Below are 26,670 nucleotides of genomic sequence, written 5' to 3' on the forward strand. Positions count from 1 at the left end.
CACCGGGCTGTACGTGTGTTGAACACGGAGGTGCCGTCTATTCGGCACTAGGATCATCGGTGATTTGGATCACGACGAGTACGACTCCATCAACCCCGTTCACTTGAACGCTTCCGCTTAGCGATCTACAAGGGTATGTAGATGCACTCTCCTTCCCCTCGTTGCTAGATTACTCCATAGATTGATCTTGGTGATGCGTAGAAAATTTTGAATTTCTGCTACGTTACCCAACACTTGCAACCCACCAGCCAAGAACTGACTGCTGCTGTTATTCTGCGCAACGACGCCATTGATTTGTCCAGCGACGAAGATCTTGTAGATGACGCTCTTGAGCAACTGATCAAGAGCAAAGAAGAAGCAGAAATCTTCAATGAGTTGCCTCTCTTTGACGTAGCAATCCTTCACAACTTCATTGATGAGTGGTTTGAAACCCCCAATCTCAGCTTTGATGATCTACAACTTCCAATTGGCCTCAGCGTCACTTTCACTGGCGCCATTGCTTCTGAGCTAGCTCTAGCTCAGCGCATCATTGAACTGAAGCAAAAGATCGACTATGAGAAAGCTCAGTTCAAGCAGCACATGGCAAAGCTCAGCGTGCAAGATGTCAAGAACTTCAAGACTATGTTGCACAAGCTCAAGGAAGCCTTTCTCAAGAAACGCGAAGAAGCTAAAGGTTCTCGTGAGCGCATGAAGAGTCTGGCTGACAAGTGCGTGCAAGCCTACAATGAAGCTGAAAAGCGCAAGACTCTTGGGCATCCTGGCATCGATCCCAGGATGGCTGCAAAGAAGAAGAAGAAGCCAGCTGTGGCCGAACCCGAAGCAACAAGGCAGGAAGCACATCCCATTGTCTTTCCGGCCAGTATGACAGGCTCGAAGCCTAAGGTCCCCACAGTGGCTTCAGAATTAAAGAAGACAAGGGTTGCCGAGGCTGAAGCCAGAAAGAGGAAACATCCTGAAGCTTCTGATGTCGCTCCCTCTAAGAAGAAGCGCAAAACCAAGAAAGATCGGGCTGCTCCCACAGAGCCCCTTATTGTTGAGCCCATCTCGGTTGCTCGTCCTGCCTCTTCGCATCAAGAACGACGGATGGTAATTCATGAGCCTGCTTCCACAGAGGCTCCTGAACCTGAAGACATTCCAGCAGTTGACCCCACCGCTGCTGAAGACATTGGTCACCATGACAATGTTGAAGATGATGAAGTCCTTCCTCAGATCGAGCACCAATTGGTATCATTGCCTGTGCTTATGCACAGCGAACTCATCAGCATTGGTCATCCTCTGACCCCAACTGCTCAGGATGCATCGTGGGCTGATCGCCCATAGAGACAAGACACTCCAAACTCTCCCCAACCGCAAGCTACCCCAACAGTGCAAGATGATGATGACTTTGTGGCCCAGCACACTCCATCTCCACAAGCATCGCCCTCATTACGCAGGCTTCGCAAAGGACCAAGGCCTCAAGTCACTCCCACAATGCATGTGTCTGAATCCGAAGCCAAAATGGCTGAAGACACTCTGGCTGTATCAGCCGATGAAGAAGAAGATGTAGAAGAAGCCCCAAGAGTTCCAAGAGTTGCTACACCCCCGTCTCACCAAAATGTTGTTCTCAAGGAGAACGTGATCGACCCTCCAGCTTCTGAAGTGGAGGTTAACAACCCTGAAGTAACCACCAACATCACTGCTGACGCCAATGACGTTGTCATGGTTGACGCCAATGACGTTGTCATGGTTGACGCCAATGAGGCACCAGAAGTCAATGCTACAACACCTAAGGTCCAAGCACCTGAAGCACATGTGGCCCCTGAAGCCCATGAAGACAATGCCAATGCCCCTGTTCCCCCTCCAAGACCTCACACAATGGAGTTGGCATTTGATCATGGTCAGCCGGTTATGGTTCGATGGCCCATTCTGACTCCTCCACCTGCTGCTGGTCCACAATTTGAGTACCACGTCGAGCACAGGCCTCAAGTTCAAAAGCCCAAGCCAAGACTTCCATGATTCCCAGGCACTGCCACTTCACCTGGGGTCTTCAATGCAAATGGCTTCATGGCACATAATACCTTCTTCAACAGCTCCAAGAACCCCTATACAAGACCGCACATTTCCTCAGATTGGTTCTGGAGCTATCAGCAGCGCAGCTACTATTCCTGTGTCCTATACAATAAGGGGCGCATATTTCCACATATGCGCCTCGACTCTGAAGCTATAGCTGGACTGCCCTACCTTGAAGAAGCATTGGACTGTTTTAGAGAAGTTGGTCTGTTGCAGTTCGTCACTGACAAGGAACACTGGAATGAAGAGTTGCTGCTTCAATTCTATGCCACTCTTCATATTCGAGGCTACAACAGGGATCCGAAGACTTGGGTCCTTGAGTGGATGACAGGCAATGTCCATCATGAAGCTAAAGCTCTTGATATCATTGAGCTCACAGGCCTGCCCACTCCTGGTGAATACTATGAACCAGGTTGTCAACAACATCCAAATGCCTTGGAAAGCATCTTTCAGAAGCCAGAACCCAACATGAGTCAAATGCCGAGCATGATGAAGCCTCTGCCTCATGATGCTGAATATCCATCTGAGTTCTTTGTTGAAGACCTAGAGTACCCGCCTTGCACCATTTACCACATCATCAGGAAGACTCTATGGCCTGTCAAAGGACACTCATCTGCAGCGAAGCTTGAAGGAGCAATGAAGACTCTGGTTTTCTATATCTTCAATGGCATCAACTTCAATGCTCAAGACTTCTTCATCGGGCAGTTGGCTGCGTCTGGCTCTGACATCTTTGGGTTGAAATTCTATGCTCCATGGGTCATGCATCTGATCAAGCGTCACTCAGCCTTCAACTACCAGCCATCTGCGCGCAATCATCTTATATTCTTGCCCGAGGTTGATCTGTCAGTTGAAGCTATTTACCCAGAGCCTGCTAAGGATCCCATTTATCTTCACAATGTTGATCACCAAAGCTTCACCCAGCCCATTGAAGGAATTCCAGCAGTGTCTCGTGTTTATCCCCTTGCTGGAAACACACGTGCCCCTCGTGCTCAAACTGATGCCACTGGTAGCACCATTGCTCAAAGGCCTCAAAGACGATCTCGTGTCCTCAATGACTGAGAGCTTCTCATCACGCTACATCAGAAACAGGACAAACATCACAACTGGCTTAAGCGTCAGATGCAAAGCCTCTTGGTGGAAGTCAACCACATTTGCAATCTTGCCACCAAGAATGCCTTTGTCACTCATGAAACCTGTCGGAGGTCGTGGAAGAGTTTGACCCTACTGAGTGCTAAAGTTGATCTGCACGATGATGGCTTCACCGAACGCTTCAAGTTTGACTCAACTCCTCCCAGAAATGCTCACTTGCGTCGGACTCCCTCACTTGAAGACTCTGAATACTCGTCCTCAGCTGCGACCGTAAATGCCAGAGTCATCGATGACCAAGATGATGCAACTTCACCTCCTCCAACTTCAGCGCGTGACGACACATCACCAAGTTCCTCTGCACCACCGGATCTCACCGACGACCCTGCTGCCTCGCCTGCACCTCATGGGAATGAGTAGGCGCTCTATGTCTTCAAACCTTTTTGGTCCTCACTGATAAAAGGGGGAGAAGCATATGAGTTGATAGTCTTCAAGCGGGCCCATATGGGTGGTTGCTTTACTTTTTTCTACTTTTGCCAAGTGCTTGCAACTCTCGTTTTTGATACATTTGGTTCTTTGAGTTGTAACACTTAAACTCGATGGTCGTCTGCTACTTATTTGCTATTCTGTGATGCAATGATAAATTCCGCATGTGCGACGATAAATTCTGCACTTAGATCATTTTGCAGACGTCCATTTTTCATTATGCATGTCATTATCTTCACATACTTTTCTTGCATGATGAATTGTCATCATAAGTTGAAGAGGATCTCCACAAGTACAACCTGCCATGTGCATTTGCATACCAAAAGCAAATTACTTATATGCACATCTTCAGGGGGGAGCCTTTGCCACTTATGATGACAATCCCCTATCCTTTACAATTTCACATGTTTTATTCCCCGTTGAAAACTTCAACTAGTTTGTCATCAATCACCAAAAAGGGGGAGATTGTAAGTGCATCTAGTGCCACCCCTAGTTGGTTTTGGAGTATTGACGACAAACCTAGTTGAGGGACTAATGTGTTCGTGATAATTGCAGGATAACACAGGTAGAAGTCCCTCATTGATTCGGTTTTCCTACCAGAGATGACCCCTAAAAATGTAAGAAGGCATTGAAGTCAAAGGTGGTATGTGAAGACATTCACATTGAAGACTATGACAAGAGAAGACATCGCATGAAGACTATGGAGCGCGAAGACTTAGTTCTTTCGTTGTTCTTTTTCTTCTTTGCTGAGTCATAGGAACCAACGTACTGTTAAGTGGGGTCCAAGTGAACCAGTCAGAATGACTGAAGTGATGCTTAACCAAAATCCTATGTCTTCGAGTGAAGACTATGAGAGCAAATCTTGTCCAGAGGTGGATAAGTCAGCTTTTCTTGTAGCTCAAGTAAAGTTGCCGTGTGTGTTTGAAATCTGACCGTTGGAACACGTGTCAATTCCTTAGTGACCAAGGGTCATTTCCGACAAATCAGGTCGGGTTGCCTAGTGGCTATAAATAGCCCACCCCCTACAACCATAAACGGTTGGCTGCTCAGAGTTAGTACACGGCTTTTCTCGTTTGAGAGCAACCCACCTTGAAGCCTTTGAGAGAGAATTCCTTGCGAGGATAAAGCCCTAAACCCAGAGCCAAAGAGTGTTAGGCATCACTTAAGTCTTCCTGTCTGTGTGATCTGAAGACTTATTACACTTGAGGACTGTGAATCCTTCAGCCGGTTAGGCGTCGCATTCTGAGCATCCAAGAGTCATTGTGGATCGCCGGTGAACGAAGTCTGTGATGGTTTGGAAGTCTACCTTGAAGACTTACCAGAGTGATTGGGCGAGGACTGGGTGTCCTTAGCTCAAGGGGAATAAGGTGAAGACGAGGTCTTCTGAGTTGAATCTCAGCCTCCCTAACCAGACGTACAGTTGTCACAGCAACTGGAACTGGTCCAACAAATCATTGTCTTCAACGAGTCACTGGTTTCATCCTTCCCTTCCCTTTACTTATTGTTGGTCCTTGTGAAGTCATTGTATGATTGCCTTATCTTTTGTCTTCACTGAGTGACTACTTGTTCTGATTGGCTTCACAATATCTTCCTACCTGATCTTTACTGCCTAGCTGCTATTAGTCATTGTGCTTTCACTCCATTGAATACTTGACTATGGTTTGCCTAGTGTAGTCTACCTTCCGCTGCATGGTAATAGGTTTATTTCTATCGTTTGTCTTCGAAACTTCCATGTTTTGAAGACTTTCATAAAAATCGCCTATTCACCCCCTCTAGTCGATCACTAGCACTTTCAGAATCTAACTACTTTGTGAAGCATAAGTGAACATACTAGGCATGCTATGAGATGCAGAATGAGATAGATCCAACTTGTGGGAACGGAAACCACTTGTGGTTGAAAAGGATGAATCAATCGGATTAAAAAGACTGTAAAAGGAGGTTTTATTTACCACACGAGGAACTGTTAGATGGAGTGGGAGAGGAGGCTGAGCAGTTCGATCTTCCCTGCCCTAACTTGGTGACGGAGGACACCTACGACAACGGCGGAGAAGACGATGTCCGTGGCCGGCGTGACGACGGCGTCGGTGAGGTCGCGGCAGCTAAGCGCTTCATCGCCGGTGTCGTCGAGTGCTAGCGGTGGTGCTAGGGTTTGTGCGAGCGTGGAAGAAGAGATAATGACTGGGGTGAGGCGTGTATTTATAGAGACAGGGACGGCACATCGTTATTACGTAGGTGCCCCTAGCGGTTCACATCTGAAGGACACGTGGCGATCGTGCAACACATTGGAGGTTGTTCCATGTTCCCACGCACGCCTGGATTGTCGGGTGGTTATTCCCACTTCTCCAGGTTTCAGGCAAAAAGGATTGAGCATTGAAAACAGATTAATGTTTGTCTTTGTGTCTTCTGCTGACAAGGATGCAGAGAAGACGTTTTGACAGTTTCAATAGAATGCATATGATTTGGATAGAGAGACTTAAGACATAAGCATAGAAAGGTTAGGGTCCGATCACATTCACTTAGTTCAAAAGATTCAACGTGAAGACATAGCTATAAGTGAATGTTGTAGAGGATAGAAACTGAATCAGTATATTGAAGATAAACATGAGGCCATGTTAACATTGAAGACAAACAAAATGCGAAGACTTTGCAAATGTAACGCCATGTGAAAAATACTTCTAAGGGAAGAATTTGGTGGTGGCGTTACCCACCGTATAGGAAGTATTAGACCCAGACACGGCGCACAATTATCGTGGCACTCCGAAGTCAAATTCCACGTTAATGTATTCACACTCAGAATGTAAGTCTTCATTGATTGAAGACATACTTTACTTCGTGTGTTGCACATCTAAGTCATCAACATGCATAAGTGTTAGGATGTGTGCCTGATCACAGGACATTGGAGGATTCCAAGATATTTAGCTCACACCGTAACTTGCAAAACCTCTTCTTATCCAAGGGCTTTGTGAAGATATCTGCCAATTGCTCTTCAGTGTTGACGTGTATGATATCAATATCTTCCTTCATGACATGATCTCTGAGAAAGTGATGACGAATTTCAATGTGCTTTGTCTTCGAGTGCTGAACTGGGTTGTTAGCAATCTTGATGGCGCTTTCGTTGTCGCAGTAGAGTGGCACTTGCTTCAGATGAATGCCATAGTATTTGAGTGTTTGCTTCATCCATAGATGCTGAGCGCAACAAGATCCAGCAGCAATGTATTCAGATTCAGCAATGGAGAGAGATACATTATTCTGCTTCTTTGAAGACCAACATACAAGTGATCGTCCCAGAAAGTGACATGTGCGTGATGTAGACTTGCGATCCACCTTGTCACCAGCATAATCAGCATCCGAGAATCCAACTAGATCAAACTCTGAGCCCTTTGGATACCATAATCCTAGTGTTGGGGTGTGAGCCAAATATCGAAGAATTTGCTTCACAGCTAAGTGATGCGATTCCTTGGGTGCCGCTTGGAATCGGGCACACATGCAAACACTAAGCATGATATCTGGCCTAGATGCACATAAATAAAGCAAAGAACCAATCATGGATTGGTATACCTTTTGATCGAACTCTTTACCATTGTCGTCGGGACCCAGATGGTGTTTAGCTAGCATTGGCGTCGTGTAACCTTTGCAGTGTTGCATTCCAAACTTCTTCAGGCAATCTTTGAGGTATTTCTCTTGAGATATGAAGATGTCGTTGTGTTGCTGTCGTATTTGAAGACCAAGGAAGAATTTCAGCTCACCCATCATGGACATCTGATATTGCTCTTGCATCATATATCCAAACTCATCACTATATTTCTGGTTGGTGCAGCCGAAGATAATGTCATCCACATATATTTGGCACACAAATAGTTCACCATCATATGTCTTCGTGAAGAGTGTGGGATCCAAAGAACCAGGTTTGAAGCCTTTGCTCTTCAGGAAGTCCTTGAGTGTGTCATACCAAGCACGAGGGGCTTGTTTGAGGCCATACAGTGCCTTGTTGAGCTTATAAACCATGTCAGGATGTTTTGGATCTTCAAAGCCAGGTGGTTGTGCAACATACACTTCTTCTTCAATCTTGCCATTGAGAAAAGCGCTCTTCACATCCATTTGATATAGAAGAATGTTATGATGATTTGCATAGGCCAGCAGTATGCGTATAGCCTCAAGCCTAGCCATAGGAGCAAATGTTTCATCGAAGTCAATTCCTTCAACTTGAGTGTATCCTTGAGCAACGAGACGAGCTTTGTTTCTGACAACTTGACCATGCTCATCTTGCTTGTTGCGATATATCCATTTAGTTCCTATGATATTGTGCTTACGAGGATCAGGACGCTTGACCAGTTCCCATACACTATTCAGTTCAAATTGTTGAAGCTCTTCTTGCATAGCTTGAATCCATTCAGGTTCCATGAAGGCTTCTTCAACTTTCTTGGGTTCAGATATTGAGACGAATGCAAAGTGTCCACAGAAATTTGCTAGTTGTGTTGCCCTTGATTGAGTGAGTGGACCGGGTGCATTGATGCTATCGATTATCTTCTCAATTTGTACTTCATTTGCAACACGAGGATGAACATGATGAAGATTTTGCTCTTGCTGATCATTGTCATTGTTAGAAGGATTGTCTTCAGGCTGAGCATTGTCTTCAGGTTGATCAGGTGCAGAGATGATGAGTTCCTCTTCAGGCTGAGCTTCAGACGGTATGATTTCTCCAGTTCTCATAAGCTTGATGGTTTCACTGGATGGAACTTCATCTAGCACATTTGGCAGGTGCTCTCTTTGCGAGCCATTAGTCTCATCGAACCGCACATCCACAGTTTCAACTACTTTATAGTGAAAGAGGTTGAAGACTCTGTAGGAGTGCAGATCCTTTCCGTATCCAAGCATAAAACCTTCATGTTCTTTCGGTGCAAATTTTGAAGTGTGATGTGGATCTTTGATCCAGCACCTGGCACCAAATACTCTGAAGTAGCTGACATTTGGCTTCTTACCAGTGAGGAGCTCATAGGATGTTTTGTTTAGAAGCTTGTGAAGATAAACACGGTTGATAATATGGCATGCAGTATCAATGGCTTCAGGCCAGAACTTTCTTGGAGTCTTGTATTCATCGAGCATCGTCCGGGCCATCTCAATAAGTGTTCTGTTCTTGTGTTCCATGACGCCATTCTGCTATGGTGTGTACGGAGCTGAGAACTCATGAGTGATGCCCAAAGTATCAAGATAAGTGTCGAGGCCAGTGTTCTTGAATTCAGTGCCATTGTCACTTCTGATGTGCTTGATCTTGATGCCATAGTTGTTCATGGCTCGATTGGCGAAGCGTCTGAAGACATCCTGCACTTCAGTCTTGTAGAGGATTATATGCACCCATGTATATCTTGAATAATCATCAACAATGACGAAGCCATAGAGAGTTTAGTAGTGAGTGGGACCAAAGAGGTCCATGTGTAGCACTTCGAAGGGTTGAGTCGTTGTCATGATTGTCTTTGAGGGATGCTTGGCCCTCGTCATCTTTCCAGCTTCACAGGCACCGCATAGGTGATCTTTCTTGAACTTGACACCCTTGATGCCTATGACATGCTTCTTCTTTGCAAGAGTGTGCAAGTTCCTCATGCCAGCATGCCCTAGCCTCCGATGCTAGAGCCAGCATTCTGAAGCTTTTGCTAGAAGACATATGACAAGCTGTGGTCCTGCTGAGAAATCTACCACGTACAAATCATCTTTCCGATACCCTTCAAAGACTAGAGACTTGTCAGATTCCATTAGAACAAGGCAACGATATTTTCCAAATATCACAATCATGTTTAAATCGCAAAGCATTGAGACAGACATTAAGTTGAAACCAAGGGATTCAACAAGCATCACTTTATCCATGTGTTGATCCCTTGAGATTGCAACTCTACCTAGACCCAATACCTTGCTTTTACCCGTATCAGCAAATGTGATGTGACTTTTGTCAGATGGACGTAAAGTTGAGTCCATGAGAAGACTTCGCTTGTCAGTCATGTGATTAGTACACCCACTATCAATAATCCATTCTGAAGCAGCTGGTGTCACACCCTACAATGCAGTTAGGGGGATAGGCTTCACGAAGAGAATTGTGAAGCATAAACATTTGACGAGCAAGTGGATTATGAAAGCTTAGATCGAGGTTAGGACTAATAGGGCAAGTAGCAAGCGACTCAGGAACAAAATACATAATAAGACCATTTGGGCATTTGATCTTGCGCCCTACAAGATGTTTAAGGTCCCCAGCAATAGTTTCAGACTAATTTGATTTTCGGCTGGAGACCCTTCCCTGCAAAAGAGAGTTAAGCTTTCTTAGCCACCCACATCTTCAAGGGTGGCTTTGAAGCGATGAGTCTAAGTGCAGCATCTGAGAACTTTGGCTACGTAGCCCTAGCAAATAGTCTCGCAAGAGGGCATTAGTACTCATAAGAATAAGCAGAGTAGTTCTTGGTCTTATGAACATGGTGGTTTGACGAAACACGCTCATATTCATCGGCCTGAGTATGGTTTCCCTGCAAAATATTTGCGTTAGTGCGACTCAGGTGAGTCCTTTGTCTGTATGAAGCCTTTGGACATATGAAGCCTGTGGTCTGGGGTTTGTCTTCTTCACTTGTGGTGTCATGATGACATTCAAAGGAAGATTCTCCAGACACCTTTTCGGCACCCAGACTTTCTTCATAGGTGGCCCATTCCTGCAGTTAGTATCAATATACCTGGCAAACACTTCACCATTCTGATTCTTAAACAGTTTATAGTTGGCATCAAAGGATTCATCAATAACAATGGGATTAGCACAAGTGAAGCCAGATAGGGTGGGTGGATACACTGAAGATTCCTTTGCAGCAACCCATGTGGTTTTGGGGTACTGCTCAGGTTTCTAGTAAGAGCCATCAGCATTCATTTTCCTTTTGAACCCAACATCCTCTTTCCTAGGGTTTCGGTTCAGGATCTGCCTTTTGAGGACATCACATAGTGTCTGATGCCCTTTGAGACTTTTGTACATCCCTGTTTCAAGCAATGTCTTCAACCTAGCATTTTCATCAGCAATAGCAGTGGCATCCTCAGCAGAGGGGTTAGTTACCACATCAACAGTTGAAGATATTGCAACAGTAGCAGCAGTAGAACATCCAGTAACAGAAGTACCGTTGTCATGCTCAATGCATTTAAGACATGGAGGTTCAAATCCTTCCTGAGCGGAACTGATCTGTTTGGCGCGAAGTGACTCGTTTTCCTTTTGAAGATCTTCATGAGCCGCTCTCAATTTCTCAAGATCTTGCTTTCTTTGAAGATAATCATAGGAAAGCTTTTCATGAGTTGTTGAGAGCGTTTCATGACGACTTTAAAGTTCCTCATGCTTAACGTGAAGATTTTTTATGTCTTCAATTAAGGACTGAGATCGAGTCATTTCAGCGTCTAACAGGTCATCGCTTTTGTCTAACAGTTTTTGAATGTGTTCCATAGCTTTCTGTTGTTCAGTTGCAATTTTAGGAAGTGTTTTGTAGCTGGGTTTGGAACCACAATCAGAGTCATCTTCACTAGATGTTTGATAGTGAGTAGTGCGTGAGTTTACCTTGGCACCACGTGCCATGAAGTAGTAGGTGGGAGCGGAGTCGTCCTGGTCATTAGCATCGGCGTCGGTGATGGAGTCATTGTCTTCAATGTTGAAGATGGACTTGGCAACGTAGGATGTAGCCAGACTTGCAATGCCAGAATCGGACTCCTCCTCAGACTCCACCTCCGCCTCCTCAGAAGCAGACTCCTCCTCTGAATCCATTTCCTTGCCAACAAACGCACGAGCCTTGCTAGATGAGCTCTTCTTGTGTGATGAAGACTTTGAGGAAGACTTGGAAGAAGTCTTTGAATATTTCTTCTTCTTGTTGTCGTCAGAATCATATTCCTTGCTCTTCTTCTTGTTGTTGTTCTCATTGTCCCACTGCGGACACTCAGAGATATAGTGACCAGGTTTCTTGCACTTGTGGCGTGTTCTTTTCTTGTAGTCATGAGCGGAAGCTTCATCATTCCTTGAGCTGGATCGTGAGGACTTTCTTAAGCCTTTCTTCTTGGTGAATTTCTGGAACTTCTTCACAAGCATAGCAAGCTCCTTTCCAATGTCTTCAGGATCATCAGAACAGCAATCAGATTCTTCTTCAGATGAGGAAACAACTTTTGCCTTCAAAGCACGAGTTCGCCCATAGTTGGGACCGTAGATGTCTCTTTTCTCAGAAAGCTGAAACTCATGTGTGTTGAGCCTTTCAAGTATGTCAGACGGATCGAGTGTCTTGAAGTCAGGGCGTTCTTGAATCATCAGGGCTAGGGTGTCAAACGAGCTGTCAAGTGATCTCAGGAGTGTCTTGACGACTTCATGCTTGGTGATCTCAGTAGCGCCGAGGGCTTGAAGCTCATTTGTGATGTCAGTGAGTCGATCAAACGTGAGCTGAACATTCTCATTGTCGTTTCTCTTGAAGCGGTTGAAGAGGTTGCGAAGGACACTGATTCTTTGATCTCTCTGGGTTGAGACGCCTTCGTTGACCTTGGAGAGCCAGTCCCAGACTAGCTTAGATGTTTCCAGAGCACTCACACGGCCATACTGCCCTTTGGTCAGATGACCACAGATGATGTTCTTGGCAGTGGAGTCCAGTTGAACGAACTTCTTGACATCAGCAGCGGTGACACCTTCACCAGCCTTGGGGACGCCATTCTTGACGACATACCAGAGGTCAACATCAATGGCTTCAAGATGCATCCGCATCTTATTCTTCCAGTACGGATATTCAGTTCCATCAAAGACTGGGCACGCAGCGGAGACTTTGATTATCCCTGCAGTCGACATAGCTAAAACTCCGGGTGGTTAAACCGAATCACACAGAACAAGGGAGTACCTTGCTCTGATACCAATTGAAAGTGCTAGTGATCAACTAGAGAGGGGGTGAATAGGCGATTTTTATGAAAGTCTTCAAAACATGGAAGTTTCGAAGACAAACAATAGAAATAAACCTATTACCATGCAGCGGAAGGTAGACTACACTAAGCAAGCCATAGTCAAGTATTCAATGAAATGAAAGCACAAAGACTAATAGCAACTAGGCAGTATAGATCAGGATGGAAGATAGTATGAAGTCAATCAGAACAAGCAGTCACACAGTGAAGACAAATAGATAATGCAACCAGGCAATGACTTCACAAGGACCAATCTTCAAATAAAGAGATGGGAAAGATAGAACCAGTGGTTCGTTGAAGACAATGATTTGTTGGACCAGTTCCAGTTGCTGTGACAACTGTACGTCTGGTTAGGGAGGCTGAGATTCAACTCAGAAGACCGCGTCTTCACCTTATTCCCATTGAGCTAAGGACACCCAGTCCTCGCCCAATCACTCTGGTAAGTCTTCAAGGTAGACTTCCAAACCTTCACAGACTTTGTTCACCGGCGATCCACAATGACTCTTGGATGCTCAGAACGCGACGCCTAACCGGTTGGAGGATTCACAGTCCTCAAGTGTAATAAGTCTTCAGATCACACAGACAGGAAGACTTCAGTGATGCCTAACACTCTTTGGCTCTGGGTGTTTAGGGCTTTGTCCTCGCAAGGAATTCTCTCTCAAAGGCTTTGAGGTGGGTTGCTCTCAAACGACAAAAGCCGTACACTAACTCTGAGCAGCCAACCGTTTATGGTTGTAGGGGGTGGGCTATTTATAGCCACTAGGCAATCCGACCTGATTTGTTCGAAATGACCCTGGGTCACTAAGGAACTGACACGTGTTCCAACGGTCAGATCTCAAACACACACGGCAACTTTACTTGGGCTACAAGCAAAGCTGACTTATCCAGCTCTGGATAAGATTTGCTCTCATTGTCTTCGCTCGAAGACATAGGATTTTGGTTAAGCATCACTTCAGTCATTCTGACTGGTTCACTTGGACCCCACTTAACAGTATGGTGGTTCCTATGACTCAACAAAGAAGAAAAAGAACGATGAAACAACTAAGTCTTCGCGCTCCATAGTCTTCACGCGATGTCTTTTCTTGTCATAGTCTTCAATGTGAATGTCTTCACATACCACCTTTGACTTCAATGTCTTCATACATTTTTAGGGGTCATCTCTGGTAGGAAAACCGAATCAATGAGGGACTTCTACCTGTGTTGTCCTGCAATTCTCACAAACACATTAGTCCCTCAACCAGGTTTGTCGTCAATACTCCAAAACCAACTAGGGGTGGCACTAGATGCACTTACAAGAGGTTAGAATTCACTTATCTGATAAAGCTGATATATATTCTACATGTACATGTGATACCTGTGTTTTGGTCTGAACAAATATTCTTTTGTTTAGACTTTGGTGTAAAGTATGTATAAGTCGACACTTTTTTGAAGGTAATACATGCTTTATTCATAAACAAGGAGTAGGGTTCAAGCCATAGATACCAACCTGTAAAAACCGGAAAGACAATAGAACCCTTGCAATAGCCGAGAAGACCCCTAGCCAAGAAAGAAAAATACAACCAAGACCGAATAATCCCCTGAGCTAGATGCCCACATCCATCACTCGCCTCCGGCACCACCACAGTGGCCATTGAAAGAAAAAGGGGACATAACAACTCTTTACTTGAGCTTGATGTGCCTTCATCATTGATCTGCAGGTTTTCAGACCTGCAAAGTAGCTCGCTAAAGACAAAGCTATTGCCATTTCAAGAATTTGGCCATGGCAGCATCCCGAACACACCATCGAACTTCAGATCTGCCCCCCCCCCCCACCCCAACACCGACATCAGAGGAGGGAACCTGACATGTCAGCCTTCTACCGCGAATTCACTGGCTTCCATTTGTCGCCAATGTAAATTACCGTCGGTACTGGCTCTTGAACAACCTCCTGTGCTCTGCACCAACGCTAGAGCGAACGCTTTCGCAAAGGCGAAGCCCAATGTCACAAGATGGCGACGCTTCTTCTTCGATCGGTCTTCCAGGCTCCGGTCCTCCTCAAATTCGTTCGTTGGGAAGGATTAGACAGAGCTCCGACGTAGATTCCTGCCAGCTCCTCGGGACGGCGAGGTTAGGGTTTCTCGTCGTGAACGACGATATTTGGTGTCAGGTTCTTCAGACCTATTCGAGGATTCAACGGCGACAAACTACAACTCCGGGGCACTGGTCCTAGTGGCACGTGCGAAAACTTCACAACTGTCATTGACAAGGTCAGGCCGGCTCCGGTATGGGAGCGGCGACAGTGGCGCGTCGGCAGCTCATTCCGATGGCAATGGTCGTTCGGTGGTCCATGGACCTCGATGTAATTTTTGTTATGTTTGAGGTGTTTTATACTTCCGACGAATCTTTATAACAGATCTAACCCTTTTCGTAAAAAAAACCCACCACAAGGATGTTGTTGTCACCCTGTCCTTGCTTGAAGCATTGAACGGACACCCATATCCATCACCGGCCATGGAGCAGAACGCCTTGTCGGATAAGGAATTGCAGCTTATTTGTTCAATGTTGTCATTGTCGTAGTCGCCGCTAAGGCCAAGAGGTTAAAAAGACCAATCTAAACCAAAAGAATATTTAGAGGAAAAAAGACCAGAAGAAAATCATCAAATATCGTAAATGAACACAAACGCAATAAAAAAATGATGCTGCATTTGCGCAGCTAAAGATATTTAGGATGTCGAATCAATTTTTTGAATCGTACCCACAATACCCGCAAAAAGAATCGTATCCACACAAAAAAGAAAGATGATTGACAAATGAACAAGGGACCGAGGAGGGTGGGTTTGTGCGTGTTTGCGAAAAACTGTCATGGTTTCGCCCCCGCAAAAAAAAAATTGTCATGGTTTCGGTCTGCTGCGTAGGATCGAGATCGGTTGGCCAGCAAGACGTCAACACGCGTTAGGAGACGCCGCCGAGGCGCCGACCATTCGACGCCTTTTTGCCGGTTCGGGCTGTACGCTAACTTGTTGGAATTTCCCTTGAACTGGCCAACTGGGGCAGTACGCTAACTTAACCATGAATTTCCCCGCAGTGGTTGCTTGAGAGCGTGGACTTGCGCGCCACTCCTGGAAACTCTATAAATACCCGACGTTCGCTTTGCCCAGAGAGTCCAGACATTTGCCGGCCGGCGAGAACCATGAAGATCAAGAAGGGGATCGTGAGCGCTCCTCCGGCGCCGCCGGCTGAGATCGCCTCCCACCCCATCCATCCGGAGCACAAGCTGCTGCTTGTCACCACCGACGACGTGGAGTTCGAGTGCGACGGCTGCAAGGAGAGGGGGGCCGGCGGGAGGTACACCTGCGATCACTACGGCGAGCACCGCGGCTGCGACTTCGACCTCCACATCGGCTGCGCGCTCGCGCCGGACGTGCTGGAGACCCCTCTGTTGTTCGAGGGGCGCGCGTTCGTGCTCCTCCACGAGCCCCCGCCTCCCGACCCCGCCGACCACCGGGTCTGCGACGCGTGCGGCGACAAGGTGCTCGGCCTCGTGTACCACTGCTTCGACCGCGACCTCGACCTCCACCCGTCCTGCGCGCGCCTGCCTCCGCGCGTCGACCTCGACGGCCTCGCCTTCGAGCTCTGCCGCGAGCACGTGCCGAGCCGGAGCTGCGTCCTCTGCACCGGCAAGGGGCGCCGCTGCCGGCGCAAGTTCTTGTCGTACCGCTCCGAGTGGGACGGCGAGGCCGTTTACCTGCACGTGGCCTGCGTGAAGGAGATGGCCTACGAGAGCCTCAAGTCCGGCCACGGCAGCCATGACGGCGGCGGGAAGACGGTCGTGCAAGCGAATAAGGCCCCGTCTTTGAAGGTGGCGCTGGCGCTCAAGAAGGCTCAGAGTAGCACCAGGCGCTTCAAACGTTTCCTCAAGATTGTCGGATTCTTCGCGCGCGTCGTCATCGGCGTGATCTTTGGGGACCCGACGGCGATGATCGCTGCGGTCGTGGAGGTTGTCTTCTCCCGCGGCGGCGGATAGAGGGTTGTTCTATGGATGTGTCATCTTTGGATGTTTTTGTACAAAGAAGTTTGCATCTGGCTGTCATGTCGGATTGTAAGATAAATAATTTTGGGTGGATTTAGGTGTTTGCTTTGTTTTAGTCTTATTACCCATGTCGTCGCTCTACTGTTCGAGCTCAATTCATCGAGACAGAAAATGTATTGGGAATTATGCATAAGTTGGCTGGAAATATTATTTCTTTCACTCACTATACATAAGGAGGCCGGCGCTCAGTTCACATACTCATAAAAATTAAGTGTCCCTACTTTGGCATTTTGGTTGCATAGGCATAGATCAGTTTTATTGTGCGAATTAAGCGTAACTCGGATCTTTGCGATGGAACCAATTCACTCATATTCAATTCTTAGATTTAGCATGGATGCTCGTATTTTCTTAGACTTATTGAGACTTCTTGATGATATTTGTTTAGGAAAAAACAATGTTCCCTCAACTACAATACTACGTGCTATGCGTGCGTGCCTGCGTGCGTTCGTAGGGCTGAGTATACGTGCGAGTTTGTGAATGTTTGTTAATCTCAAGATGTATCGGACTGCAGTCTCAGCCTCTCGCGGGTGATCATAGGGTAAGGTGTACGATAGGAAGGGCTCACACAGTTCCCCTTCGGCACCTCGGCTAGGGTTTTGACTTCTTCCAGCGGCACACTCGTCATGAGTTCCTTCCTTCCGATTGATCACATCTTTGTTCCACACCTTCCCACCGACCTCTTGGGCGGATCCAGGGGGAACCTAGAACCTAGCGTTCCTTCCTGGCCTTGGTATCTTTCCTCTTCATACGAACCTAGCATTTCACGCCTTTGAACCTTGCAACTAGCAAGACGAGGGGATTGACAACCCCCTTGCCAAGTTGGGTGCAAGTATTTTTTTTGTTTGTGTGTAGGTGATGCTTGTTTTGCTAGCTGTAGACTTCTACTGGTTCGATAAACCTTAGTTCTTAACTAAGGGTAATACTTTCTGCTGCTGTGCTACATCACCCATCCTCTTCAAAGAAATCCAACAACTCCTATGAGAATAGCAGGCGTCCAACTAGATCGTAGCCCCCGAGTATGGCGTGAAATCCGAGTGAATGGTAGCCCCCGAGTATGGCATGAGATCCAAGTGGATTGTAGTTCCCCAAGTGAAGCACAACGTTATAGATTGACACAACAAATTTCATCAAGGGATAGATATAAATGGAAAGGTGTTTTATTCATCGAGACGTACTCAGAATGCAATCAATACTTAGGTACAATCAGAATGCAAAACTACGTATGAAACCTGCATAGGAGGGGTCGGCGTTCCATGCTCATGGTTCGTCGTTTTTCTTGTGGAGATTATATAACCTGTATGCTCTATTATTAAGCACCTTCGAGATGACAAACTTTGAGCTTAATCATGTTGGTAGAGAGGCCAACGAGTTGGTGCACCCATGTGCTTCGCGAGCCAGTAACAATAGGATACGATGTATTTTTATTTTTTTCGGGTGAAATAGGAGACGATGTATTTGAATTGATTGCATCCCGAATTTCCTAGCTAGTTTCTTGCAAAATGATTGTAATTCTCGTTAATCAAATGAAAGTCTTTTTAATAGTTGTAATTTAAACGCTCTTATATTTTTTTTACGGAAGGAGTACGTTTCTGCGCTAAAATGGGTGAGCGTACATACAAGTCCTTAAAATTTTGTGTTTGTACTGTGTTCAAGAAAAATGTCAGATTTATAATCAGCACTGCCAAATCCTTGGAAATGGAGTGTGGAAAACATTAGATTTGTCGGCGTCGTGTTTACGCCAAAAAATTAGTAGATTTGTCCGCGTCGTGTTCACGCAGCCTCTTTAGTTCTTTCCCGAATTGTGTTTACGCAGCTTTGGCCAGTCATCCCTTTGGGCCAGTACTAACCGCGATCTGAAGAAAAGTCGAGAAGAGTTGAGCTCAGCCGCACGGAGCCTCGGAGTCGGAGACTCGGACCGGTCCGTCCTTCCACGCCAACCCAGCCAATACGGCGTCCCCGCTGGCACCTCCCGACCAACCACAGCACGCCACGTCACTCCTCTGACGCGCGCTCTCCTTTTCCGCGGTTACGCCCAACTGCTATAACACCCGCCTCCTCCGACCCCCGGGAGCCTGCCCGCGACCGATCCCCCTCGCCGGCGAGCACAACCGCACAAGCGAACGCGCCATGGTGTCCGCGCGCAAGGGCCAGGGCCGCGGAGGCGGGGCCCGAGGCCCTCCCCGCGTCGACGGCGGCGGCGGCGGCGGCAGCCTGGCTTCGCGCGTGGCCGTGCTCGCCTTCTGCGTCGCCGGGATCTGGTCGTCCTACATCACCCAGGGCATCCTCCAGGAGACGCTGTAAGCACCCTCTCTCTCCCCCCCACCATCCCCAATGGCGTTGGCTCGCGACACAGAGAAACAGGGCTGAGTTCGCCGGGTTCTCTGCCTTTTCCCCTCGACTCAGATCGACGAAGCGATTCGGGCCGGAGGAGCGGCGGTTCGACCACCTCGCGTTCCTCAACTTCGCGCAGAACGTCGTCTGCTTCGTCTGGTCCTTCATAAGTGAGCACCCTCGAGCCGTGCTTTTGCATTTCCCGCCGAATGCGGCCGTGGCTTCGCTGCTCTTGTATGGCGGTTGCGTGTGAAGGGGTCGTGACTTTGCTCGGTTCCTGCAGTGATCAAGCTGTGGTCGGGCGGTAGCAGTCCTGCCGGGCGGGCGCCGCTTCTCAAGTACTGGGGCGTCAGCATCACCAACACCATCGGCCCGACCATGGGGATCGAGGCGCTCAAGTACATCAGCTACCCGGCTCAGGTTTGGATTGGATCCAGCTGCTTTTGCTGTCTCAGCTTCTTTGGTGTGCAGTATTTTGTGCGGATGTTGTATTTGCAATTAGGTGCTGATTGGGTTAATCGTTAATGTAGTAAGTGGTGGTTATGGAGTAGAAATGTTCTAGTCTTGAGTCAGTTAAATGTGCTAAGAAATTGGCCAATGGGTGATTGGAGTTCTTAAGGCAGCAGTATGGGCTTATACCAACCTAAGGGCTTCTTTGGTTCAAAGGATTCTCAAAGGAATTATGAAGGATTCTAATCCTTATCCTTAGGATTTTTTTCTATGTGGGTTGTTTGATTCGTAGGATTGTAAACCATAGAATTTTTTTCATAGGATTCATTTGCACTAGATTTCATAGGAAATTTTCCATCCACTCAAACCTCTTTGAAAGAATCCTACGTTTTTCCTATGCACAATCAAACACTTGTACAATCATGTAGGATTCAAGATGACATGCCACTTCAATCCCACGTTTTTCCTATTCCTGCATTTTGGAAATCCTATGAATCAAAGAGGCCCTAAATGGGATACTTAGTTACCACTGGATATCACATTTATGTACAATCTTGAGTATACTGATATTTTCCAACCTATGCTTAATCATATACGCGAGAGTGCATGGCATAAAACTAATTTGTCCCCTAACTATTAGAGAAGTGGTAACACGCCTGCTTCATATCTCAACCTTGTGTGGAATTGGAATTTGATGATTTAGTTAAATAGCAAAGATGCACTTCAAATGGATGAAATATTGCTGTTTTTCTTAATGATGCCCAAAAGTACTGGCGATCAATGATCTTGAACTATTTTCTATCTGTAACAGGTCTTGGCGAAATCTTCTAAGATGATTCCAGGTGAGTTTTGCATATATTTATGCATACAATGCAGTTTTTATTTACACTTTTTTTCATATGATGTTGCCTATAATGGTTGTCAAGTTGTGATTGGTACGCCAGTTCACCTCATCATTTACTGAGTAAAGTAAAGTGGAGTACACCTTTTTATGAATGTCTAAAACCTGTGCATGTCATCACTATTATTAACTAGGGAAATCAAACAAATATGGTCTCGAGGTTATTCTGGATCATTGTCTCCAGTCGAATCAAGAGGAAATTCATACATGACCTACTATTGCTATGTCCACTAACTATCAAGTATATGTAGCTGCCAGAAACGAACTAGGATGTTACTCCCTCCGTCCCATAATGTAGGACGTTTTTTTGTTCACAAAATTGTCCAAAAATGACTAAAGTAGCCTTGCAGGCAAATCTCTGTACACTACTGAAACTATTGGAGCTTCGGTTCCATTTTTAAATCAAGCACGTGTGGAGAGTGGGTCATTTTGTATTACATGGAGCATTTTATTCCATTTTGCCACCATGTTATTGTTTCAGCTATCAGTACGCCCTGCACAACTGGAAACCCTTATGTGCATTGTTTACATTTCCAATCTCAAGCCATGTATAGTTGATGTCACATAGATAACTGTATTACTGAGTAATCCGCGCGAGTGTTTTGAGTAATGCTTCTTAGCCTGGACAGGTTTGTGCTGCTCTTTTCTAACTGTTGATTCATTATGCACAGTTATGTTGATGGGAACTCTACTCTATGGTGTTAAGTATACAATTCCAGAGTACTTTTGCACCTTCCTTGTTGCTGGGGGCGTGTCATCCTTTGCATTGTTGAAGGTAAGGAGATCTTCATTTTCATATATATATATCAACAAACTAGCAATTGCATGCCTTTGATGGTGCCCCTGAAACCATTAAAACCTCTTGCCGATCTATAGTATTAAACCTAGAAAAAATAATTTATGCCATATGCCTTATGGTTCATTTTTCTGATGAAGCATGAACTACACATCAAATGATCAAAATCATTATAACTATTTCTCTGCTTAGCTAGCTTTTATGTAGTAGGCCCTAAGAAAAGACACATTGAAATAATTGTACTTAAAAAAGTCACTCCTAATTTTTTTTGTTTGCTTTTACTGAATCAGACAAGTTCGAAGACTATCAAGAAGCTTGCTAACCCTAATGCTCCGCTTGGCTATGGGTTGTGCTTCCTCAACTTAGCTTTTGATGGCTACACTAACTCAACCCAAGATTTAATTAAGTCCAGGTAAACATGTCTATCAGTTCCACTTCAAAGCAAAATTGTGATATATTATTTCTGAATGGGAAGTAATATTGTGTTATTGCAGGTTCCCCAAGACTAACCCTTGGGATATAATGCTTGGCATGAACCTCTGGGGAACCATATACAATACTTTAATTATGTTTGTGGCGCCATTACTGTTCAGTAACTGGCCATACGCAAACGGTTTTGAGGCTGTAAGTTTTTGCCGGGAGAACCCAGAGGTGGCCTGGGACATTCTCATGTTCTGCCTATGCGGCGCCGTGGGTCAGAATTTCATCTTCCTGACCATCAGCCGATTCGGCTCTCTTACTAACACTACAATCACCACCACCCGCAAGTTCATGAGCATCGTCATCTCATCAGTTATCAGTGGTAACCCACTGTCCATGGAGCAATGGGGAAGTGTTGTGATGGTCTTTTCTGGCCTCTCTCTCCAAATATATCTCAAATGGAAGAGAAAGAAGGGCAGAGATCACAAGGAATGAACTCAATTCTTATAAGCACATTTTGATTTGTAGCTTTGATTGCGCACATTTGTTGTGGAGATATCCGGGAGATCATTAATGTAGCCCATTGAAATGATAGGAAAGAGGTTTACATTTACAGGAATGTTTGAAATGTACGGTAATCGCTAATAGTGTTAGCTATTTAAAAACCGCTGGGTAGTCTATTCTACTCAGGGGAGTTGCATCATGAGCAATACGATAAATCATGTACTCAAACTTTCTCCATCTAGCTGAGCAATTAGCAAAAAAATCATGCCATTATTTGTCATGAAAAATAGTTTTATGATGTTTCACTAACGCACACATATATTGTCAAATCTGCATATTGGTACTGAGTCAAAAATGCCAAACGGAGACACAGCTCCATGGAGGCCTTGATTTGAACCTTCAAAATTCAAACATTTCTGCTTCAAAAAATTCTGAAAAAAATACACATATACCTAGAGACATAATTTACATGTGTAAATTTTATATTGAAATACGTTAAAATGAGAGCTACACAAAAAAGACAAATGTAGAGCTTTTTAGCATACGGTCGATCAAAGAGAAGAAGTCGGCGATCCACATTTCTCCCGGCGAGAGTGATGAAGGGGCGATGGCGATGGCGAGGTTTTGCGTGGGAGAATCCCCAACAAGTTCATAACGAGTTGGAGTTCTATTGAAAGCATGACCTCAAGAAGGAGAAGCAGGTGAAGAAGGAAGACGAGGTCGGCCCCTCGACAGTGATCCCTATCGAGGCCGACTAGGAGGAGGAGCTCCACGACTCTGACAACCCCAACCCAGACTCATTCTGGGCCTAGTTCGTAAGCGATCCGGCGTCCGACGAGTAGTTTTATGTCTAGGGCGATGGTGAAGTAGTATTGATATGATCTAGTTTGTAGTATGAACTATGTTAGTTTGAAAAGAACTTGGTATGTTTGAAATGATCTAGTCATTCCAATTTTACATCACTTACCGGAGCATTAGTGCCCTATTGCCTATTTACATCTGTTGGGGGGGGGGGGGGGGGGGAGGTTTTTAGATGTAAATAAACACTTTTTGGTAATGTATAATTTACTTGAAGGCTAATTCAATAATATATTTTATTTTACATCATCTATCAAAGATGTTTCTTAGATGGCCGACATGTTCACGGACAGTGAGTTCGTTTTGCGACACCGCGTTGGAGATGCCCTGAGTTCATGCTGTACTGGTCGACTCCCCTTCACTTTAGGATCTACTCTCTCCGTCCCACAATGTAAGACATTTTTTACACTACACTAATGTAAAAAATGTCTTACATTATGGATCCTACTCCAGAGAACTACGCCGTCCCTTCTCACAAAAACTTAGCTCAATGGAAAGATCCTCAGCTACACCGCACTTCCTGTTTTTAATTCAATAAGACGAACTATAGTCCATGCATGAAATACCAACATTTCGTAAAACATTGCAAACTTTTTATACGACACATGAATCATTATACGGTACGAGGTGTAGTAGTAGCTGATTGGTTTTGGGGAAATACACTTCGGCTCCTGGTTGTATATACACCCTATATGAAGAATTTCTTTTAATAATTAAACAGAAAGTCAAAATAGTTCATAATGTTTTTTAGAATAAACTTGACTTATTTTTGCACTAGTATGTAAATTTCCATGAAATAAAAATCAACGTTGACTTCACAGCGAAAAAGACAAAATTCATTTGCTATTATAGGTCACTATTCACACTATTTTGATCAAAATTTTGTCTTTCTTGAAAAGAAGTCAAAGGGGGATTTTCTTTTTGTGAAAATTTTCTCACAAGTATAATGTAAGGTCAAGTTTATTTCAAAAATATTTTCAGAATTTTTTGACTTTTGTTGAATTACTAAATTATTTTTTCATATAGGGTGTATATGTCCCCATAGACCAAAAATTTCCCTCCATTGGCTCTGCCGGTAGGTAGCGGTGCCGCTCACTTTTTTCACTTTAAAGTGGAGACCTCGTCGACGAGCAATGCTACACCTACGTAGCAATCATACGTAAACTAACGTAATAGCTTAGGTGGCTTTTGCAAACCAACCTGTGGTTGAGATGGTTAGGTGGACAGTGATATCACCAATCCATCAGGGTTCAAATCCTGGTGCTCGCATTATTCCTAAATTTATTTCAGGATTTCCGGCGATGCGCTTTCAGTGGGAGGAGACGTTCCCGTCGATGACGAGGCGCCTACGGTGACTTCGTAAATCTCAAGATGATATGCTGGCTTAGTCTCTCGGAGATGCTCATAGGGGTAGGGTGTGCGTGTGTGCGTTCATAGGGATGAGTGTATGCGCGTGTATATGAACGCTTGTGTCTGTACTGATGCTAAAAAAAAGGTTAGGTGGCTTTTTCTGTTGGAGGAAATTAGGGGAAGGGGCCCACTTAGCTGAAATCAGGGGGGCAAAGGGATTAGGGATTAGTAGTTAGTTAAGTTACGTAACAGCACGTAGGATATTACAGCATTTTTGCCTCGTCGACTCCCCTCCACTCTCGGATCTACTCCAGAGAACCACGCCGTCCCTTCCCAAAAACCTCGCTCAATGGAAAGATCCTCAGCTACACCGCACTTCCTGTTCGTCACCACGCCGATGCAAGGCCACATCAACCCGGCGCGCCGCCTCGCCGCCCGCGTGATGGCGTCGATGCCGGGCGCGCGCGTCACCTTCTCCACCGCCGTTGGAGGCCACCGGCTCATGTTCCCGTCCCTAGCGAGCCCCGACGAAGAGACCGTCGACGACGCCGGCGTGCTGTACGTCCCCTACTCCGACGGCTTCGACGAGGGGTTCAGGCCCGAGGTGCATGGCACGGACACCTACAAGGAGCGCGCGCGCGCCGTGGGGCGCGAGACGCTCTCCGCCGTCGTCGCCGGACTCGCCGCGCGGGGCCGCCCCGTGACGTGCATGGTCTACGCCTTCCTCGTCGGGTGGGCACCCCACGTCGCGCGCGCGCACGGGATCCCCGCGGCGCTCTACTGGATCCAGCCGGCCGCCGTGTTCGCCGTGTACTACCACTACTTCCACGGCCACGAAGCTCTCATCGCCTCCTGCGCCAACGACGCTGACCCCGACGCCGCCGTCGAGCTGCCGGGACTGCCGCCTCTCAGGTCCAGCGCGCTCCCGTCTGTCGTGTCTATTACCTCGCCGGAGCACCCGCACTACCTGCTGCTCGACATGATGCGCGATCTCTTCTTGGTGCTCGACGAGTACAAGCCCAAGGTGCTCGTCAACACTTTCGACGCGCTGGAGCCGGACGCGCTCCGCGCAGTCGCGCAGTTCGAGCTCGTCGCCGTCGGGCCGGTGGTGCCGGACGAGGCATCTCCGTCGAGGTCGGACCTGTTCCGGCGCGACGACGGGAAGGGGTACATGGAGTGGCTGGACACGAAGCCGGCACGGTCCGTGGTGTACGTCTCGTTCGGGAGCTTCCTTTCGATGAGCGAGCGGCAGGCGGAGGAGACGAGGCGCGGCCTGGAGGCGACCGGCCGGCCGTACCTGTGGGTGGCGCGCAAGGGTGCCGGTGAATGCGCGACTTTGGACGGCGGCGACGACGACAACGGAGTGCGCGCGCAAGGGGTGGTGGTGGAGTGGTGCGACCAGGTGAAGGTGCTGTCGCACCCGGCGGTGGGCTGCTTCGTGACGCACTGCGGGTGGAACTCGACGCTGGAGAGCGTCACGAGCGGCGTGCCGATGGTGGCCGTGCCGCAGTGGACGGACCAGCCGACGGTGGCGTGGCTGGTGGAGGCGCGCATGGGCGTTGGCGTGCGCGCCCGGGCGGACGACGAGGGCGCGGTGGACCGAGGCGAGCTGCAGCGGTGCGTGGAGACGATCATGGGCGACGGGGAGGCCGCGTTGGGGATCCGGGCTCAGGCGGACCTCTGGAGGGGCCGGGCCGAGGAAGCGATCGCCGGCGGCGGGACGTCGGAGAGGAACTTACGGGCGTTCGCGTCGGAGCTGTGCTCTGACGTGAACGGCACACGGGGAGACGGGGTCAGAGCGGCAGCGACGTGCACGTGAGACGTGACATGAGCCGTGCCCCTTTTCGATCTGCGCATTGGGCGCGTCGAGAGAAATTTGGTCTGCATCGCACCAATGGCGGCATGGCGTCACGATCGGTGACACTTGTACTAGTATGGTCTACATGTTTGTTTAGGGGAGCTAGTGATCATCGATCTGCTGGCATGTGCAGATCTGCTGGAGAAAAATGATGTCCTGAACACTTATTTAAACCAAATGGCAATTCATCTTGCTCTCGTAATTGTTTTCTTTAGGTCCGCTGGCAGTGGTAAGAGCATGGTCTGGGTTAATTTGACCTCTCATATGTTCACGGACTTGTCGTAGAACGGAAGGATCAAACCTGTAAACACCCAAAAAAGAAGAGCAAAGACCGGATCCAAACAAATCCATCATAGACCAATACCGACCGGATCCGGCAAGATCCGACGATGCTAGACGCATCATCGGGACATGGATCAAACGTGGGAGACATTATACCTACTAAGAGACATCGAATGAGAGTGGGGTCGCTCCGCCGGCCGGGGGGAGTGGGAGGTCCTTTGCACCTCCATGGCCCAAAGGTCATCGGAGATTGGCGGACTGGCGGTGGCGCCAATGAGAGGAGGAGGAGAGCCAGGGGT

At 46.9% G+C, this 26,670-nt stretch overlaps 3 protein-coding genes across 3 annotated transcripts; all 3 read left to right on the plus strand.

The window, feature by feature from the left end:
• Positions 1-15,712: 15,712 nt before the first annotated feature.
• LOC123154293 (uncharacterized) lies at positions 15,713-16,713 on the plus strand. Its single transcript, XM_044573058.1, has one exon. It carries the CDS (start codon positions 15,722-15,724, stop codon positions 16,553-16,555), a length of 834 nt encoding a protein of 277 aa, XP_044428993.1. The 5' UTR covers positions 15,713-15,721; the 3' UTR covers positions 16,556-16,713.
• Positions 16,714-18,654: 1,941 nt separating this feature from the next.
• LOC123148110 (UDP-galactose/UDP-glucose transporter 3) lies at positions 18,655-22,251 on the plus strand. The gene is made up of 7 exons (XM_044567464.1): positions 18,655-18,918; positions 19,025-19,122; positions 19,236-19,372; positions 20,214-20,244; positions 20,975-21,078; positions 21,390-21,511; positions 21,594-22,251. The coding sequence occupies exons 1-7, from the start codon at positions 18,749-18,751 to the stop codon at positions 22,012-22,014; spliced, it is 1,083 nt and encodes a 360-aa protein (XP_044423399.1). The 5' UTR covers positions 18,655-18,748; the 3' UTR covers positions 22,015-22,251.
• Positions 22,252-23,151: 900 nt separating this feature from the next.
• Positions 23,152-26,289, plus strand: LOC123153468 (cyanidin 3-O-rutinoside 5-O-glucosyltransferase-like). The gene is made up of 2 exons (XM_044572579.1): positions 23,152-23,173; positions 24,501-26,289. The coding sequence occupies exons 1-2, from the start codon at positions 23,152-23,154 to the stop codon at positions 26,048-26,050; spliced, it is 1,572 nt and encodes a 523-aa protein (XP_044428514.1). The 3' UTR covers positions 26,051-26,289.
• Positions 26,290-26,670: the final 381 nt, after the last annotated feature.

Source organism: Triticum aestivum, chromosome 7A, assembly GCF_018294505.1.
Source record: "Triticum aestivum cultivar Chinese Spring chromosome 7A, IWGSC CS RefSeq v2.1, whole genome shotgun sequence".
NCBI lineage: Eukaryota > Viridiplantae > Streptophyta > Magnoliopsida > Poales > Poaceae > Triticum > Triticum aestivum.

Excerpts from the sequence above, each read along its gene's own strand:
- LOC123154293 (XM_044573058.1), top strand. The coding sequence starts at position 15,722 with ATGAAGATCAAGAAGGGGATCGTGAGCGCTCCTCCGGCGCCGCCGGCT.
- LOC123148110 (XM_044567464.1), top strand. The coding sequence starts at position 18,749 with ATGGTGTCCGCGCGCAAGGGCCAGGGCCGCGGAGGCGGGGCCCGAGGC. Across the intron at positions 19,373-20,213 it reads ACATCAGCTACCCGGCTCAG|GTCTTGGCGAAATCTTCTAA; the intron begins GTTTGGATTGGA and ends TATCTGTAACAG. Across the intron at positions 21,079-21,389 it reads CATCCTTTGCATTGTTGAAG|ACAAGTTCGAAGACTATCAA; the intron begins GTAAGGAGATCT and ends TTACTGAATCAG.
- LOC123153468 (XM_044572579.1), top strand. The coding sequence starts at position 23,152 with ATGGCCGACATGTTCACGGACA. Across the intron at positions 23,174-24,500 it reads GGCCGACATGTTCACGGACA|CATTTTTGCCTCGTCGACTC; the intron begins GTGAGTTCGTTT and ends AGGATATTACAG.